Source organism: Mycteria americana, chromosome 1 (genome assembly GCF_035582795.1).
Source record: "Mycteria americana isolate JAX WOST 10 ecotype Jacksonville Zoo and Gardens chromosome 1, USCA_MyAme_1.0, whole genome shotgun sequence".
Lineage (NCBI taxonomy): Eukaryota > Metazoa > Chordata > Aves > Ciconiiformes > Ciconiidae > Mycteria > Mycteria americana.
In genome coordinates this window covers 169,851-189,186 of record NC_134365.1, presented here as the reverse complement: position 1 = coordinate 189,186, position 19,336 = coordinate 169,851, and the positions used below count along the sequence as shown (strand labels likewise).

The following is a 19,336-nucleotide window of genomic DNA, read 5'->3' as shown; positions in this document are numbered from 1 at the left end:
GGACATGACTGCAGGAAGAGGTGTCAGGCTAGCTCAGTGTGATCTTGCTTTGGTGAGCATGCGCCTTGGTTTCTGTACACGTCCATGACCTCCATTTTTTTTCCTACATGGCTTGTCCAAAGGTCTTGCCCTCTGTCACAGTCACCCTAGGAGGTCTGCTGCCTCCTGTAAGCCCTCTCCCCTTGCTGAGGGGTGCAGCAGCACCAGGCCAGCATGGCCCAGGCACTTTGACCTTCGTCCCCTCGCTGCAGGCCCCGCTGCACAGACTGAAGTGGCCACAGTCCCTGTGGGGGTACCCATTCCTGCACATGACCAGGCCACCCTCTGCTGAAGGGTGTTGCTCAGGGGCTGGCATTTGATTGCATCCCCACTTGTGTCCGTAGGCAGGTCCTGGGCAGAGCCTCACTGGAGGTGGCTGTCCTGGCTCTGGCAGCTGTGGGCTGGAGGCTGCTGTGTCCTGCCAGATCCCCAGAAGAGCCTATGTCAGCCTTGGGGAAGGGGAAGGGGAAGGGGAAAGGAAAGGGGAAAGGGAAGGAGAAGGGAGTGTTGCAGTGCCTGGCCACACATGCTGCAGTAGTCTGGCCTTCCCAGAGAATTAATTTCTGCAGGGAGCATGTGGAAACGTCCTTTCTGGACGTTTAGTTAACCAAGTCTCACAGGGGCCAGCATCTCTCCTGGATATTGTCTGAGATGCCATTGTGCATGCTTGGCCCTGTTTGAGCACCATTAATTCCCTGGGCTCCTCTCACAGCAGCATCCCCCCGCAGTGCTGCAGGGTGGGTGAGCCATCCTCCACATGCCATGCCATAGTCCCTGTGGGGAGCTACCCTGTCCCCCATGTGCCATGCCATGGGCCTCCTCCAGCCCATCACCAAGCCAGCAAATCCTCCTGGGGACAGGCTTGCAAATGGAAACCACCTACTCTTGGAAGGGGGAGCTTGTAGGGAGACAACTGAGCTGGGTAGAGTGAGATGTTCAGGGCAGGACTGGCTTGGGATGGAGTGGGGAGACAAGGAGGCTGGCAGAGGAGGATGGTGTCAGACCTGAATGTGTCGGACACACTCGCTGCCCTGTGACAGGAATGAGCGCTTACTGCCTGCGTCCCCGGGGTTCTGCTGGCAGCACCTGCCCCTTCCCGCTGCTTAATCACCATTCTCTATGATAATGAGGCGACAGCTCCTTAAGGGAAACACGCCTGCTAATTAAGCCCTTAATTTGGTGACACTGCACATTTCCAGAGGCTGCTTCTCTGCCTGCCTGCCTGCAAGGGCATCCTGGCCTGGCCTGGCCATGGCACAGCCCTCTGCCCTTGTGCCCTGGCCCTGCTACAGCCACAGGCCCACTCTGCCCTAGGCTCTCGCCACAGAGCATAGTGAAAAGCAACCATTTCCGCACCCCCCCACCTCAGCCATCATGATGCTGGAGAGCAAGACGAACTGTCTACAGAGCAAGGGCATGCAGGGCCGCGTGCGTGCATGCACAGGGAGGGCTCATCTGGGCTGTGCACACACGCAGGCAGTGCTCACTGGAGGCAGCGCTCACTGCAGGCAGCGCTCACCATGGGCCATGCACACGCATGGGCAATGCTCACCACAGGCAGTACACACAAACACGGATAGTGCTCACTGTCGGCTGTGCACGCACACAGGCAGTGCTCACCACATGCTACATGCAGTTGTGGACACTGCTCGTTTGGACAGTGTGTCTTTTCACTGTTCACTGTGGTATGTGTGTTGCTGGTTCATGTTAAGTCTTGCTCTGCTTGGCAAGGACTGGCTGATGTCTCTGGTAACTGTTACATTAGTCTCAGGGCTGTGGTGGCTGGGACCAGGTAAAGGAAGAGCTGGCTGGCCAGCAGAGAGTGGATCAGTGCCACAACATACTGTGAGGGCTGCCTGGAAGTGGTGAGAAGAGGCAGCAGCTTCGGACCCACTGCAGCTAGGCCATCACTTTACAGCAGGTCTGTGGGAACAATAGGAGTGCTGAGGTCTATGGGCTGAGCTGGTGGGGGTCTCTGCCCCCTCAGATGGTGGGGTTAACAGATGCAGGCAGTGGTGGTTCATTGCACCCCACGAGGGCTTTGCACAGGCAGCACTCTCAGCCTGTCCCTCTTGGCTCTCAGGAAGGAGTGCTTTGGATGGCACAGGCACAGATCGTGGCAGAGGTTTCCACTCCCAGGTCCTTGCTCTGCCATACTCGGCCATGGCAGAAGGGCCTCCTGCTCCCTTTGGGTCCATGAAACTGAACGCAGTGAGGCTGGGGAGGGACCATCTCTGCCACCTGGTGCTGATGGTACCAGGGGATATTTCTGCAGGGACTGACTTTGGCCAGGATAACCATGGTTTGTCACCTCCATGCTGCACCAAAGCATTCTGCCTCACTAGCGCGGGCTGGAAGAGACCAGCAGGTAGACAAGGGGCTGCATGTGAGCCACCAGCTTTGCCAACCAAGGGACCAGGAGCATCTCCCTTGGGTGCCCACCTGCATGTCAGCACAGCACAGCACAGCACAGCATGGCATGGCCTGGTGTGTCCATGCTGCACAGGCATCCCACAGCCATCATGGGGGACACTGGGAATCGTGCCCTGCCACCGTGTCCTCTGTGAGCACACGGGGCCAAGCAGGGCACAGCTGCTGCCCGGAGCACAGGCAGCTGGGGACCTTGTAGCAGAACAGGAGTCACTGCATGACATGGGACAATTTCCCAGCCACAGCTGGGCTGTGGGGTACGAGAGTCCCCACTGGGGTGGCAGGTCAGGGACTATACGCGTGCTGTCTGGCAGCATGTGCGGAGCCTCTGGAGCAGGGGCAGTTGGTAAATCCACTCATGTCCTGACAGGACAAGGATCGTTGCCCTTCCGCACAGCAGAGCCCTGCCCAAGGAGGGATCAGACCTGCTACATAAAGCTGATAGCAGCCTCTCCCCTCCCGGCAGCGTGCTAATTAGTGAGGTGCTAAGCTCTGAATATTATTCATTGCTGTGATTACACATTCAGATAAGCACGAGTCGTGCAGTTATTGCCATGTGATTACAGCTCACTCTGGGATTAATCAGGTATCTCTCTCCCTCAAAAACCCTGCAAGTCAGTCGCAGCGATCTGCAGGAGTAGCCAGCAGGTGGGGAGGGAGCTGCTGGGATGGAGACAGAGATGGACAGGGGTGGGGATAGGTGTGGGGACCGTGCTGGTGACAGGTATGGGAACAGTGATCAGGATGGGGACAGGGATGGGGATGGGATGGGGATGGTGATGGGACTGGGAATGGGTCTTGGGCTGGGATAGAGATGATAATTCTGGAAAGGGTAGGTGAGTGGGGCAGGGAGGGAGATAAATCAGGGGAGGCCGAGCACAGTTTGGCTGCAGGGGGTGATTTCACAGGGACATATCAACACAGCAGGCTGCTATGAGGCCACAGCAGGGTTTGCTGAGTCTGCTAGTGCTCAGTTCAGGGCACAGCTCTGCAGGTCTGGGGCTCCCAGAGCAGGGCAGGCACCTTTCCTGGATGTGGCGGAGCCCTTCCAAGCCAGCAGAGAGCGACCCTCCACAGACTGCACCAGAGAAAGCAGTTTTCCCACAACCAAGGGAGGAGCACACGGTGGGTGCTCGGGACATGCTTGGAGGCAGCTGTCTGGAGCAGGGTGGAGGCTGCATCCCACCCATGCGAGCACTGGGCACACTAGTGCTGCGGACACAAGAAGCAGGATCCTCAGCACCCCTCCCTGGGGGCCAGAGGACCCTGCCTGCTGGGGTGAGCTGCCAAGGGGTAGCAGGGCACAAGGCAGGCAGCTGGAGAGTGGGCATGGCTTATGCCAGAAGATGAGCAGTTGCCCCAGACCCTGCTGGTGCAAAGGCACTGCCCTATATCTGTAGGCCTGTCCAGGGAGGATGTAGCTGCTGCAGTCATAAGCCCAGGGCATGAAGTGCCCCAGGAATCAAAGCTCTTCTGGGCTGCAGGGCAAGGGCCACAGCTGTCCTACCTCAGGGTAACAGCCATGGAGAGAATGTGTGCAAAGGAGGTGTTCAGTTTCCCCAAGAAAGAGAGACTGCAGAAAAGGGGCAATATGCCACAGCATTGCTGAACATGATGTAACTGCCCAAGATCTGCTTGGACTGAGCTCCAGGGACAGCGTGCGCACCAGTCTCCTGTACATACATCAGATTGCATCTGGGCACAGTGTTCCCCTCCTCACCATCTCTGGTGTAGGCACATCCTGGCATGCTCACATGGATATTGAGTACAAAGGAGACGCAGACGGGGCACGCTGCCAAGCCTGCCTGCCCGGCTTCCTATCCAGCATTGCTGGGCAATCATACCTCCCCCAGTCTCTGCCACGACTAAAGCTCTACATAGCACCTGCTTCCGGTAAGACATAGGCAGACCCATGGCACCACCAGCCAGAGCAGCCAGTGAGCACAACCCTGTGCCACAGGACCATCCTGGGCACAGGCTGTGGCATATAAACCCATGAAACAATCAGGAACGCTATCCTAATGCGCAGCACTCACAGATGAAGCAGGACCCTGAGCCCAAGGCACCAGGAGTGCACATGGTGCACTCACACCAGCCCAACCCTAGCATCATAACACAGTGACAATGTTATGATACCCAAAAAGCATGCACTACCACAGCCAGCTCACACCAGTCTTCCTTGCCCCCATCCCCATGAACCAGTTCCTTAGGAACTACTCTGGTAACTTCAAGGTCTCATCCTTATCTCACGTACAATCTGTTACATGGGCCAAAAGCCTGGTTGTGATGACTGTTGTCAACATACTTAACCTTTGGCACCAAGGGCACCTGTTCAGCAATAAAGCTTATAGGTAAGGCTCCCCCAGGGCACTTGTGCCCATTTGTCTGGGAGCTGAGGTCACTCCACACTACATTGCTGCCTGCTCCAGGCACAAGCACATCTATAAACTGCCTTTTCAGTAATGGCCATGGAAGAGCAGTAACATGAGGAGAAAACCAGATCCTGGAAAAGTCACACACTGCTGCACCGCACAGAGAGCCGCTCCCATGGCAGGCACAGGGACACGAGCTACACACGGTGGTCCTGTCACCCAGCTCCTGGCCAGTGGGTCTCAGTCACCACAGAGGGTTGCATGGGACCAGTGCTGAGCGAAGGGAGTGGCTTGGACATGGAAGCTAGCACCCCATGGACTGTGCCCCAGCAAGCCTCACAGGAGCAAGGCACACAGTACGGCACTTTGAAGCGCACTCCAGCTGCACACTTGCTCTTGCTGTTTTCGTACCTGCTTGTTCCTAAACAATACATAAACAGGCACTTTCTTCTTCTGGCTACCGGTCTTTCACTGAGTGATGGGGTAAATCAGGCTGTAGCCACTGGCTGCAGAGATCTGCCTCCGCAGGACACTGACCAGGGTGAAGGGATACGTGCCACTCATCCCGGGATGGCAGCCAGCGCCCACACAGGAAGCCCCACAGCTAGTACCCATGAGCTGAGCACAGTAAAGCAGCCCTGGTGCCCCACGGGCCCCATGCCACAGCACACGCCAGTCCCAGCACAAGGGCAGACCACCCCACCACAGCCACCCTCACCCCGCACCATCCATTGTGGCCATGGCTCCGTGTGGGAGATGCAGCACTTCTGCTGTGGTTGCAGCTATTCCTCACCTGTCCAGGATGGCTGGGCAAGATTAAATTCCCAGCCCTCTGCTTCTGCTCATTGGGGAGCTCTGAGACTGCAGCACTGGGTATGCTGGGCTGCTCCTGCGGGCCTGGGAAAGAACAGGGGAGCAAAGAGGATCCCAGGGCTCGGCAGCAGCAGATGCCTGCAGCTCAGGCTCATGGAGGAAGAGGGACTTTGCACCTCAGAAGGAAAAGACTTGCCTGTGTGGGGCTGGTTCCCATTGCAGTTCAGAGTGCAGATCAGAAATGTGGGTCTTTCACACCCCAGACCCTTCTTGCATGGGGCTGTGTTCTCAGGAACTGAATCATCTGGACAGAACTACTGAAACTGCTCCCAAACAAAGGCCTTGGGGTCTAGCTTTTCTGCAAAAGAGGGCAGAGGCCCCAGGAACCAGAACAAGCCCCATGGGGAAAGCCTTTGCAGCACAACTAGCTAGCACGTGCAAACTCACTGAAGTACGCACACAAATACAGTGCAGGGAGAGACACATGCACCTAAACTGGGAGAGGAGTGGCTGGAGAGCAGCCCTGCAGAAAGGGATCTGGGGGTGCTGGTTGGCAGCAGGCTCAATAGGAGTCAGCAGCATGCCCTGGCAGCCGAGAGGGCAAACCGCATCCTGGGGTGCCTCAAACATAGAATAACCAGCTGGTCAAGAGAGGGGATTGTCCCACTGTATTTAGCGTTGGTGCGACCTCACCTTGAATACTGTGTGCAGTTCTGGGCCCCACCATTTGAGAAGGATGTGAAGGTCCTTGAATGCGTCCAGAGGAGGGCAACAAAGCTGGTGAAGGGCTGGAAGGTATGTCCTATGAGGAGTGGCTGAGGACTCTGGGTTTGTCTCGTTGGGAGAAAAGGAGGCTGAGGAGTGACCTCATCGCGCTCTACAGCTTCCTGAAGAGGGGATGGGGGGAGGGAGGTGCTGGTCTTCTCCCTAGGGAGGTCTTCTCCCTAGGATCCAGGGACAGGACGCCTGGGAATGGTTCAAAGCTGCATCAGGAGAGGTTCAGACTTGACATTAGGAAGCATTTCTTTACCAAGAGAGTGGCCAAACCCTGGAAGCACACTTCCTGGAGAGGTGGTTGTTGTTCCAAGCCTGTCAGTGTTTAAGAGGCATTTGGACAATGCCCTTAATAACATGCTCTAACTTTTGGTCAGCCCTGAAGTGGTCAGGCAATTGGACTAGATGATTGTTGTAGGTCCCTTCCAACAGAAATATTCTATTCTATTCTATTCTATTCTATTCTATTCTATTCTATTCTATTCTATTCTATTCTATCTGCAGACAGGCCAGCACAGCCACATGGCTCGGGGGGGGAGAAGGCTGTGGGAGAGGGCAGGGGGTGGCAGTTGAAGGCTGTCCTGCTCTGCCTGTCCCTGCTGGGTCTGCGCTCTTCACCAGTCCCCTGTGGCCTGTTCCTGCTGCCCCACAGTTCATCTCCCAGTGTTCTCAGGGATACATGGCTTATGGCGTCGCTCTCCTGGCTCCTGTCTGTGCTGGCTGCAGTCTTTGGGGAGGCAGCGGTGGGGACAGCAGGGACAGAGGCAGGCCCTGCAGTCAGATCTGAGCGTCCAGAGGCCTTGATGCAGCCTCTGTGGTGTGACGGTCATGGTGGAGCTGCCTGGTGAGGAGAGCTAACTGGCAGGTTGCAAACCAGCTCAGCAGCTGTGGGCAGACGCTCAGTGCGGGACGGCATCATGGGCCGAGGACAGGGTGTCACTGCACAGTGAGTGTCGCAGGTTGCCTGGAGTTGCTCCAAGCCCACAGCTCCCCACCCTGCCAGTGCAAGCCCAGCAGCAGGATGCCAGGCCCTCATGCCCAGCCAGCACAGACTAGCTCCAACACCTACTGCACCACTGAGAAGAGTCAGACATCAGAGAGGCAGAAAGAGCTCATGGTGCAGAGATAACCTGCCATCCATGCAAAAGGTGTCATGGAGCAGATCCCCTGGCCTCCCTTGCCCTGTGCTAAATCCTCTTCCGCAGCATGCCTCTCCCCATGCCCAGAGTGATGGACCAGCACTCACTGTGATACATAGGATTATTACACTGAACACCGAGGCATTAAATATTAAACAGCAGTTAAATGCTCATTAGATAGATTTAAACATTGAGACCCAAAGAGCCATTAAATATGCAGTGTAGGGTGAGGGGATCTGATGATTGACTGCACACCATCTCCTTTGTGCAGAGCTGCTACGAGCTTCCCAGCCCATTTGAAGTCTCTCTGCTGTAGACGTGTCTGCTCCATCTTCTGAAATGTTATCTCACAGCAGCCTCTCACAGCTGCAAGAAGTGGGGGAGAGACAAGCTCTGGGAAGCAGCAGGGTGTGGAAAAGCAGCTCAACACAATGAAGAAAAGAGCATAGCTCCGGCACAGGGTGGCCTCAAGCAGAGAGCAATCTCCTGGCATACGGATGGCCTCACTGCAGCCAGCTGTGGTGGCCTCAGCGGCAGTGCTGGAACTCTGCAGGCAGGTGTGGGGCTGTGCTGTGCTGGAGCCTTCCCCTTGGGCCGGGAAGTCCTGGGGGCACAGCATGACACAAGGCAGGTGGACTTCTGGGCTCCAGGGCACCCTGCAAGTTTTCCTCTCTTGCCACCCCACCTTGCTCTGCCCTTACAAGCACCCTGCCCTCCCCACTCCCAGTGCCCTCCCGCACAATCCTCAGCACCCCAAATGCACTCTGACAGTCATACAAGCTCCGTCCCCACTCCATGGCCCCTGCCTCGGCACCCTGGTCCAAGCATCAGCTGCCCCAGTCCTGATCCCCAAGGACACAGGGGCTCCCACAGCCTGTTCCCTGGGAGCCTGCTCCAGGGAGCAATGCAGAGGGCTTTCTGGATGCCCCTGACCGCAGCCCTGGAGCTGCTGGAGGCCTTGCATGTCCCCAAACCCACTGCAGGATGCACTGCACCTCCCGCTCCAGGCAGAGCAACAAGCAGCATCAAGCAGCATCCCCAGTCCTACCATCAAGCCTAGAGAGTGGCTAGGAGAGGGCCTTGCATGGCCTGGACAGCTCGGGGGCTGGCTGCAGATGAGGGGGGCATCAGTGGGTTTTGGACAGGGTGGTTAGCAAAGGAGAAAAGCTGGGCTGGCAGAAGCAGTTTCTTCCCCTGTAACACCTTTCCCTGAATGCATTGTCCTTCAGCCTGCTATCTCCAAGGTGTTCTCAGTCTGCCACACTTCTCAAGCCCATTCCTCTCCCCTCAGTCTGTTCTCTCCCCTCCTCTCTCCCCTCCTCGCTGCTTGGATCACCCACCAGGCTTAACCTCAGCCCAGAGGGCCCCAATTGCCTCCTGCAGCACAGAACTGCACTTGGCTCCCATTTGGGAAAAATACCAATTTCCCACGTTACTTTGGCTGGCACTGAGAATATCCTGCTCTGTTCCTGACAGGCCATGGCACAGCATTGGTGCTGTGAGCGGCCAGCATCATCCTGCGGTCTGCTTCCTCTCTCCTCATACTCAGTCAGCTGCACTCCCAGTCTGCTTTGCAGGAAAAGTATCTTCTTGCATGACATGCAACCTGCTTTATTTAAAGACCAGTCGCAAATTATTTCTGCCAGAGCCCTAGTCCCAGCCCATGCTTGCACTCTGTGTTCGAAGGCCTGCCTGCAGCACGTCTTCCCCATCACCTGGCAATGGGGCCGCTTATTTCAGGGAGCAACTGGCAGCACACAGCTGCATGGGTGCAGGCAGGGCGGCAGGACAGGGTAAGGAGGGATTGTGGGACAGCAGCTGAGCTTGGTTTGCACAACCACAGGAATGCAAATTATGGAAGTATGAACAAAGTGGGGGGGTTGAGGGGCCTCTTGAGATTGCCAAAGGGTAGTGTCTCTTCAGTGCTGTGAGTTTGCAGGGGAAAGGGGGGCAGGTCTCAGGCAATGGGACTGTTTTACCTGAGGAAGGTGACCAGCTAATCCTGTCCTATCCTGTGGTCCAGGGAAGGGCACCTAGGTGCTCTCTGCTGTGGCACAGCCCTCTAGGAGTGTAGCTACAGCCCATGGCTGAGCTTCCCTGGCCTCTTCTGCCACTCACCTCCTAGCTCCCTGCCAGCAAGGACCATGCAGGGACAAGTGTCTGTCACCCTCCTTAAGGCAGCCCAGAGGGCTGGTGGGTCAGAGCTGATTCCGCAGCACCCAGCGCAGAGGAAATGTCACCTACCTCCCTGTGATCCAGCAGGCAGGCAGGCCAGCCGCAGCACTGCTTGGTGCCAAGTCACAGTCCAGGCACAGGGCAGACAGATGCTCCAAGCGGCTCTTGGGAGCCCTGCCCGGCAGTGCCCACCCGGACAGCTGTGGTGGGAGGAGGCAGGTACCCACACACTGGGCCAGGCACTGCTGCTCTGTGTTGGGAAGGGAGAGGCCAGGAATCTGGCCAGACCCTCCTGCTGCTCCCCAGCTCCCGGCCCGCATGTCTGCGCTGGTGCAGGGCAGCAGCCTCTGAGGACAGGGGCAGGTGTGGGCCCAGGGAGCACAGCCTGGCCTCTGGCGAGCCCTGGGGCAGCTGGCCTCAGCCTCTACCTCACCGCACCCGGCCGGACCCAGCCGCAGCGCCACAGGACCAGCAGCACCTCAGCTTCCCAGCCCACAGCTGGAGGAACAGCAGAGGAAGCAATTCTGAGCAGGGCTCCAAGAGCCGTGACAGCCCGGGTGGCCTGCTGTGAGCCAGCCCCTGCCACACTCCGTCCTGCACCATCCCCTCAGACTACATGGCCCTGACTTGCACATCCAGGTCAGCATCTGCATAACCTAGGAAGTCTCTGAACGTTCAGGGCGAAACTTGCCCCAAAGCTGGGACAGCCCAATGCCTGGTTCTGGGCACCACCCTGCCTGTCCCGCAGTGCCAGGCAGATGCTCTCTCTCATCCACACCAGAGGCACGGGCACAGTGTGTGCAGTGAGATGGTACAACAGGCAGCAAAGTGTGAGGCCCTGTGCCATCCGCATGCTCTCTGGGGTGGGGAGGTGAGTGCAAGTGTGAAGACAGCAAAGTGGGAGCAGCTAGCCAGCTCTGCATGGGAAGGCAGGGCAGGGAGGCTTGCAGCAGGGGCACAGTGCAGGACCGTGGGGCAGCAGGACACTCTGTGGGCAGTGTCCACACACAGCTTGAGGCTGAGACACATGGATTGACTCGGGCTGGAAGAGGAGCTTTCTCTTGTGCTCAAACAGAACCACACTGTAAGCTCATTTCACTTTAACCTTCCATTTTCAGGCTGCTGTGTGGGTGAGATGATGACCCAGGCGCTAGTTTTGTGCAGCAAAGTGGGCATTCAGCTTCTCTGGGGAGACCCACCCAGACACAAGGGGTGCCAAAGGCTGCATCCATCAGTGTGTGCTTATGGAGGAGGGCAGGGCTGCTCTGTGAAAGCTTTGGGGAAAGAAAACCCTTCCTGCAGGGAGCAAACTGCACCTGCCACCAGGCCCAGCACCAGCCCTGACTCTAAGGACACCAGATCCTTCTCCAAGTCCCAGCAGCAAGAGGCATCACCCCATTCCCATGCCACAGCCAGCCACAGGGTTAGGCCCCTCCACAGCCCCAGCACCCTGGTCCTCCTCTCTGCCCAGGTCTGCCCTTTGGACACCACCCAGCGTTCCTGGAGAAGACAGCCCAGCCTAGCAGAGCCTGGGCAGGGTCTGGGCAGGCTGCTACACAGCCATGCAGGGCTCAGGCTGCCTCCACACAGCATGGCCTGCACCAGGCCATGCACACATGGTGGCAGACCCCTTCACCCTATCATAGCCATCCCCACATTGCTCTGCAGCCTTGGATGACTGCAGCCAGCTGCACCCTGCTTGTCAGCTGTGGCAGGCACCGGCTCCCCTGACACAGCTTATGCACAAACTCAGCCATGAAATGGGTGCAGATGGCAGGGGCGGGTGCCAGGTGGCAGGGCAGGATGGGACAGCATGGGTTTACAAGGGGAAATTGTGCTTAACCAACCTGGTAGCCTAGTAGGATAAGATGACTGGCTTGGTGGATGAGGGGGGAGCAGTGGATGTTGTTTACCTCAACTTTAGTAATGCTTTTCATACTGTCTCCTGTAACATCCTCATAGACAAGCTGATAAGCTATGGATTAGGTAAGCGAACAGTGAGGTGGACTGAAAATTTGCTGAATGGCCAGCTCCAGAGGGTTGTGACCAGTGGTACAAAGTCCAGATGGAGGCTAGTCACTAGTGGAGTACCCCAGGGGTCGATACTGGGGCCTATATTGTTCAACATCTTCATTAATAACTTGGATGATGGGGCAGAGCACACCATCAGCAAGTTGGCGGATGACTCAAAACTGGGAGGAGTGGCTGATATACCAGGTGGGTGTGCTGCCATCCAGAGAGGAGAAATGAGCTAGAATCTCATGAAGTTCAACCAAGGGAATGCAAAGTCCTGCACTTGGGGAAGAAAGACCTCATAGCACCAGTATATGCTGTGTGTTGTCTGGCCGGAAAGCAGCTCTGCCAAGAAGGACCTGGGGGTTCTGGTTGACGCCAAGCTCACCATACGCAAGCAATGTGCCTTTGTGGCAAAGAAAGCCAACAGTATTCCGGGCTGTGTTAGGGGTGTTGCCAGGCAGGAGGTGATCCTTCCTCTCTACTCAGCACTGGTGAGACCACATCTGAAGTGCTGTGTCCAGTTCTGGGCTCCCCTGTACAAGAAAGACATGGACATACTGTAGAGAGTCCACCAAAGGGCCATTCTGATGATTAAGTGACTGGAGTATCCCTCATATGAGGAGAGGCTGAGAGAGCTAGGACTGTTTAGCCTACAAAAGAGAAGGCTCAGGGGGCATCTCATCAATGTGTATCAATACCTGACGGGAGGGAATGAAGAGGGAGCCAGATTCTTCTCAATGCTGTCCAGTGACAGGACAAGAGGCAATGGGCACAAATTAAAAAAGATTAAATGTCACCTGAACACAAGAAAACACTTTTGTTACTGTGAGGGTGACTGAGCACTGGAACAGGCTGCCCAGAGAGGTTGTAGAATCTCCATCCTTGGAGATATTTGAAATCCGAGTGGTCATGGTCCTGGGCAACCTGCTGTAGCTGACCCTGCTTGAGCAGGGGATTGGACCAGATGACCTCCAGAGGTCCCTTCCAACCTCAGTCACCTTGTGATTCTGTGACAGTTCCTCATAGCACATTTGGCCAGCCCTTCCTTCCTGCACAAGCTGAGCCAGCCACTCTCTGACTCCTGGTGTCTCACATACCCATGCAGCATCCTCCACCACATAGACCATCTCTGCCATCCCCTGGCACTCGGCCTACAGCCCAAGCATGCAGATGGAAAGAAGCAGACATGGCCTATGGAAAATAATGTCAGGAACAGGATTGGAGAGAGCCCATCAGGAGACTCCATCTGGCATGTGAGGGGTGCTACTAGGCTGCAGAGGGACATCCCAGATCCATCTGCCACCTGGAAGCTGTGGCATGTCTGCCCAGAACCACCCCCAGCCCAGGAACACCAAGGCCTTCTGCTGGGGACAATCCCCTGCTGTACCTCCTCACACTGGGATGGCAGAGCCTTGGTCTGGGACCAGGTCTCCCCATGTCAGGAAGCAGCGGTGACTCTGACCCTTCTCCTGGCAGGGAGGCAGACTCTCTCCTGCACTTCAGCCCCATTTCTGTGCCCTCTGCTGATAGCCCCTCCATGCCTGCACCTCCCTGGTGCGATCCTGCATCCCTGCTGCTCAGGCAGCCATTGTCCACATGCCCTGGTCCTGCACACCACACTATGGCTGCATGTGCTGCTGGCACATTGCTCCCTCTCCTGGGGACATCCTAAGCTTCACACTTATCTCCAGGGTCTCGCCCCATGGGGACAGAGACCTTTGCTTGCTTCTAGCTCTGCCTCTTGCCACTGGGTTGTTGCAGTGCTCTGTATAACCAGCACGCCAAGACAACACATATGAGCTCTCCAAACACCCAGAGCTAGCCAATGTCCCTGGGACCCCATTTCACAGCACCGACCCCCTGCTAGTTGTAGCACCTTAAACATTACCCCAGCCTACAAACACGCCTGCATCCCATCCACCACCCCACAGCATCCTCTCCTTGCTGCTCTGCCCCACCAGCAAAAGACTCCTACCCCACACTGACAGGCTGCAGCAAGCACAAAGCAGAGACCAGGCTGCTATGCAAGAAATTTGGTAGCGCTCTCTTGAGAAATGTGTCCCTCCGTGGTGCTGCACTCACCTTCACAACAGTGCCACACAGATGCCACTGCTTGGGGTGGAGAATGGTCCAGAGCCTACCCTTGGTGGAGCAGCTGCCCTGCAGCCACCCTGCAGATGCCCACACTCTCCCTGTGCCCTGCAGCTCTGCCCTGCAGACCCTTCTCCTTGTGGTTTGCAGCCCTCAAACTCCAGGGTAAGCTTTTCCCCCAGAGTCTCAGCCCTTCTCAGCCCTTGGCAGTGGACAGCCCCAGGGGCACGCTCCAGTCCCCTCAGCGCCAACTGGCGTCCTGGAAATGCCACCTGTGCCATCAGTGCAGCCTGGGTGAGACCCAGCTACCACGGGAGCAGCACAGAGCTGGCTCAGAGGCAGTTTTGTGCAGAGGGAGGCACAGGCAGGGGGTGAAACAGCTCTGCAGGGGAGCAACGGCAGCCTCAGCACAGGCCTGCTCTGGCTGCAGGGCCGAGCTCCCAGCCTTGGCATGTGGAGGACAAGGGAGATGCAAGAACGCTGCTCCCCGGTGGACAACTCAAGCTCCAGGGTTGTTCCCCTGCACGCATGGAATGGGTGCTCTGCCCTCACCCCACATCGACCCCAAGGTCGTCCTCCCCACTCTTCCATGTCCACCACCTCCTCCCACTGCGAGCTCCCTCCTTCTCTCCCACCCCTCCTCTGCCTTCTCCTTAGCAGCCACAAATCCTGGGAAGCAGGATTATCGAAACCGGGCTGTCCAGAGCGCCTTTGGTGGTCACGCTGCCCTGGAGAGGTGGGGGAGCGGGCAGGCAGCTCCCGCAGGCAGCCCGTGCCTCTGCCCTGCCCTCAGCCCTGGCCCCCCCGCAGCCCCTGCAGCCCAGCCCAACCCTGACCTGCGCAGCCCGACCAAGCTGCCGGCAGGTCCGCGGGCCCGGAGCGCGGTGCAGGCCAAGTGGCGAAGCGGCGGCCCGGGACCGCCGCTCGGACCTCGCCACTCCCGCGAGTGCTGCGGCCTCTCCCGGGACCCCGGGCCGCGGCCAGCCCACCAATCGCGGCCCGCGTTGTCCGCTCCTCGCCCCGCCCGGACGGCTCCCCGCAGAGCTCCGCAAGCCCGGACCGCCGGGGGCGGCCACAGACCGGCGGCTGGGCAGCCCCGGGACACCCCGCCACGCTCGGGCGCGGGTGCCGCCTCCCCGCCGGACGGGACCCACCGGGGCGCGGGGCCCCCGGGAGGACCCCGCCGGGCCCGGAGCCTGCGGCGGGCCGGGGCTGCGGCCGGGCCCGCGGCCGGGCCCCCCAGCGACGGGCGGCGGCGTCTCCTGGCGGCGGCGGGGAACGGCACGGGGCGGGAGCGGACAGGGCTGCACAACAGCACACACTGGCACTGACTGCACACCGACGCACACACTGCACGCCAACGCGCGCACACACCCCAACACACTGCACACCAACACGCATGCACACACACACACACTCTGAACGCACACATACAGTATGACTGCACACCAATGTACTTGCACACACACACTGACTGCACACCAACACACTCCCACACTCTGAGTGCACACCAATACACACACACAGACTGACTGTACACAGACACACACACACAGAGCCTGCACACCAACACACATGCACACATGCTGCACACCAACACATATGCATGCACACACACAGACTACACACAAACACTGCATACCAACACACACTCGCATACACACACACCCCACACACACATGAACACACAGAGTAATGCACACAGTGCACATGCACGTCATGCACAGAGAGTGGAAGGCATGCACACCCGGCATGCACACGCACACTCACACACAGTGCATGCACGCACAGCCTGCATACACACAAAAGGCCTGCACACACTCTACCCTGTGAACGCGTACGTATGGTGTGCACGCTCACAGGCTCACCTCTACCACATGGCATATGTACAGTGTGCATCCACAGTGTGTGTACATAGATGTAGAGAGCACCCAGACACTGAGTGCACCCACACATAGTGCACACATGCTGCATGCGTACGCAGAGTGCACCACACAAACCGACGCACCAGCATGTGTGCACCCAGACGTGTGGATACATACAGTGGGTATGCTGGACTCGTCCCACTTGCGCATCACTGCTTGCGTGCCGCAGCTGTAACCAGATTGGCTCTTCAACACCCAAACGTGTGCATACTGCCTGTAGTAGTTATGACCTCTAGTGTATGTTTTTTGGGAAGGACCTGGTGGCAAATGGCTGCAGAGAGCAGGGTGGCAGTGGACTTCCCAGAGGCTATGATGCCACACTTGTTTTTTTCCTGTTGGGTGTTAGCAGGCAGTGCTCGGAGCCAGGTGCCGCTGCCTGCCACGGGGCCTGCACACCCTCATCCCGCAAGCCGAGCATTCAGTGGGGGGTCTGTTGGGGGTGTCCAATCCCAGCTTCTGCCTCCCCTCCTGCTTGGAACCCCCCATGTTGTGTGTCATCCCCCCCGTCGGTCGTCCCGCCCCCTCGAGAGTCCACCATGCCCAGCACCTGGAACCAGTGACTCTGTGACATCAGTCCCGGGGCCAAAGGCACCACGGGCAACGCAAGCGCACGAGTAGTACCAGTACAGTCGGCTGCTGCACTGGTGGTGACAAGCCCTCGGTTCTTGCAGCTGCCGCGTGCCACTGGCAGCGATGAATTTGCTCCCCCTCCTCGTCCTGCTGGCCCTGTGCTGGCCTGCGCACGGCACATGGGACAACTGTGGGTAAGTGGCCCGAAGCTCTGGGAGGGAGCTTGGGCAATGCTTATGTGGTTCACTGGAGGGTGCCCGCTTGTCCCCTGTGGCCACACCACAGCTTCCCGAACCCCCCGTGGGAGCCGCAGTTCCTTGCCAGCACCCAGGCTGCCGGCACAACTGGTCTGTGGGGCTAAAGCAGAAACGGGGCAGAGGGATGCACGCCCCACCGAGTTCCCTGGCCCTGCTGTCCATGCAACACCTTGTGGGGAGGGAAGATGGCTGACCTTCAGCCTGAACAGCAGCAAGCCATCGAGCAGTACAGTAATGAGTTTCTGGTTACAGAGGGACCTGCGGGCTCCGGCCCATGGCTTCTCACCACGGCACGTTGCGCGTCGTGGGTGGCAGAGATGCCCAGCCAGGGGCCTGGCCCTGGATCGTCAGCGTCCAGGATCCCTGGGAAATGGGCATGAGGCATATATGCGGAGGGTCCCTCATCAGCCCACAGTGGGTCCTCACAGCAGCCCACTGCTTCATCAAGGCCAGGTGAGGAGACCAGGGAAGGGGGATATCCCCGCAACACTAGCAGGTGCCCTGTCCGCAGCACCACGTGCTACTGCCATCCCGCTTCCCTGCAGTACGCCCAGTGCCTGGGCACTCCAGAGCCCAGCTGAGAGACTGCTCAGGAGAAGGCTGGGCTCGTGCCACTGCATCCTAGCAGCCTCCAGCTCGACATTCCTTGTGCCTAAGGCATGCTAGGGCAGTCACACCCTCCGTAGCCCTGCTTTCCTCTCTCCCTTGTGAAGCAGAAGGCAGGGAACTGCTGGGCTGCTGCAGCACAGGGCTCCGCTCCCTCTGACCCCTCTCTCCATCTGCCTTCCAGGCACATCACGATGTGGCGCGTGGTGATCGGGGCCACCCAGTTGACTCAGCTGGGCCCTGAGGCCCAAGTGCGCAATATTAAGCGGCTACTGGTTCACAAACACTATAGTAGTATCTCGGAGAGGAACGACATTGCGTTGCTGGAATTGGACCGGCCTGTCCAGTGCAGCTACTACATACAGCTTGCCTGCGTGCCCGACGCCTCGCTGAGAGTGTCAGAGCTGACAACCTGCTACATCAGTGGTTGGGGTTCCACCACTGCAAGATGTGAGTTCCCAAAAAGTACTTGTGTCCTGAGTGCAAGCTTGGCACGCTGGGGAGACGGGTTGGGCTTCCTGACAGCAGAGGCGAAAGCCCGAGTCAGGCTGCGGGGACGTATGCCTAGAGAGAGATGGGCCTGACGCATTACCCAAAGCAAGGCAGAAGGGAAACACCGGTACAATGCCTTCAAGATGCAAAGCCGAGCCCTAGGGAAGGGCTTCACCCAGACAGGGGAGGAGAACTGGCAAGGAGCTGCTGGGTGTTAATTCCTTTCTGTGCTCACAGCTGGAGGATCAACTGATGTCCTGCAGGAGGCCAAGGTCCGCCTCATTGATGTCAACCTCTGTAACAGCAGCTGGTGGTATAGCGGGGCCATCCACACCCACAACTTGTGTGCTGGCTATCCGCAGGGTGGCATCGACACCTGCCAGGTAGGAGCGTGCTACAAGTCAGCCCCTAGCAGCGCAGGCAGCCCTGTCACAACCGCCCAAACATACCCCGGCGCGTGCTTTGCCTGGCAAGTCACCCTCCCACCTGGCCGGGTCCCCACCGCTGTTGGGGCTCACCTCCCCTTCCCCATCTGCAGGTCCTTGCCCAGTGCCCCTCTTGTCCCAGAGGCCTGGGACACTGCCCAGAAAGCCCATCCAGTGCTCTTGGCAGCCCATACGTTCAGATCCCAACTCTGGAACATCCGTCTTCCACACATCCAGGATCACTGTGCAGAGATGAAAGAGCGCGCCCTACCTTACAGGCCCACGACCCCCTCCCAGACAAGGTTCTGTAGGCTCCAGCACCTGAGCAGAGCCTTTCTGTGCAGTGAATACAGCTCTGGCAGGTGCTGTGAGAGAGAAGGAGCCAGCCATAGTGCTGACAGTGGCCACCCAACCATGCCTTCATCCTCTCTCCTCCGCTGCAGGGTGACAGCGGTGGTCCTCTCGTGTGCAAAGATAATAATGCTGACTACTTCTGGCTTGTTGGAGTGACCAGCTGGGGGAAAGGCTGTGCGAGACCAAACCAGCCCGGAGTCTACACCTCCACTCAGCACTTTTACGACTGGATCCTGACACAGATGAGACTGCACCCAGCTGTAACGGCTACTCCAACGCCACAGCCCGTCTTCACCTCAACCCCCTTTCAGAGGCCAACGCCAGTACCAACACAATCGGGCGGGTTTACACCCTGCCCATTTCCACGCCAGAAGCTGGTGCAATTCTTTAATCTGCTGCAGGAGCTCCTGCAGGTCCTGAGGGGAAAAAAGGCTTGAGCAGCAGGATGAACAGGATCCAGTGCAGGCTGCAGTGGACCACGACCGTTTCCTTCCGAGGCAATGCCTGCTGACCCAAAGGCAGCCTCAGTGTCAAAGGCCTGCTCTGTCCTGCCCACGCTCCTCTGAGCGCACAGAGATGCTGAAGTTGACTTTGTTCTTGAAATAAAGTTGCCAGTTTTCACAGCTAACCATGCTTCAGTCCAGTTCAGTCTCCCGTGCAAGGCAAGGGCTTCCATGCCCGGCACCTGCAAAATGAGGCTGCAGGCCGTCAAGTAGGGCACAAAGGGAAAGAGTCACTCAAAAGGGCTGAAACCGTGCCTGGTCAGAGAGGAGGGTGCTCAGAGCCACCATGGGATGGAGAAGACTGGCACATTGAGGCTAGAGAGAGGATAGAAAAAAATTATGTGCCGTGCAGACA

General features: G+C 58.0%; 1 protein-coding gene across 1 annotated transcript; it reads left to right on the top strand.

Annotated features, from left to right (window-relative positions):
• The first annotated feature begins 16,424 nt into the window (after positions 1-16,424).
• On the top strand, positions 16,425-18,920 carry LOC142411516 (acrosin-like). Its single transcript, XM_075505570.1, has 5 exons — positions 16,425-16,538; positions 16,854-17,054; positions 17,392-17,657; positions 17,937-18,082; positions 18,568-18,920. Exons 1-5 carry the CDS (start codon positions 16,468-16,470, stop codon positions 18,913-18,915), a joined length of 1,032 nt encoding a protein of 343 aa, XP_075361685.1. The 5' UTR covers positions 16,425-16,467; the 3' UTR covers positions 18,916-18,920.
• Positions 18,921-19,336: the final 416 nt, after the last annotated feature.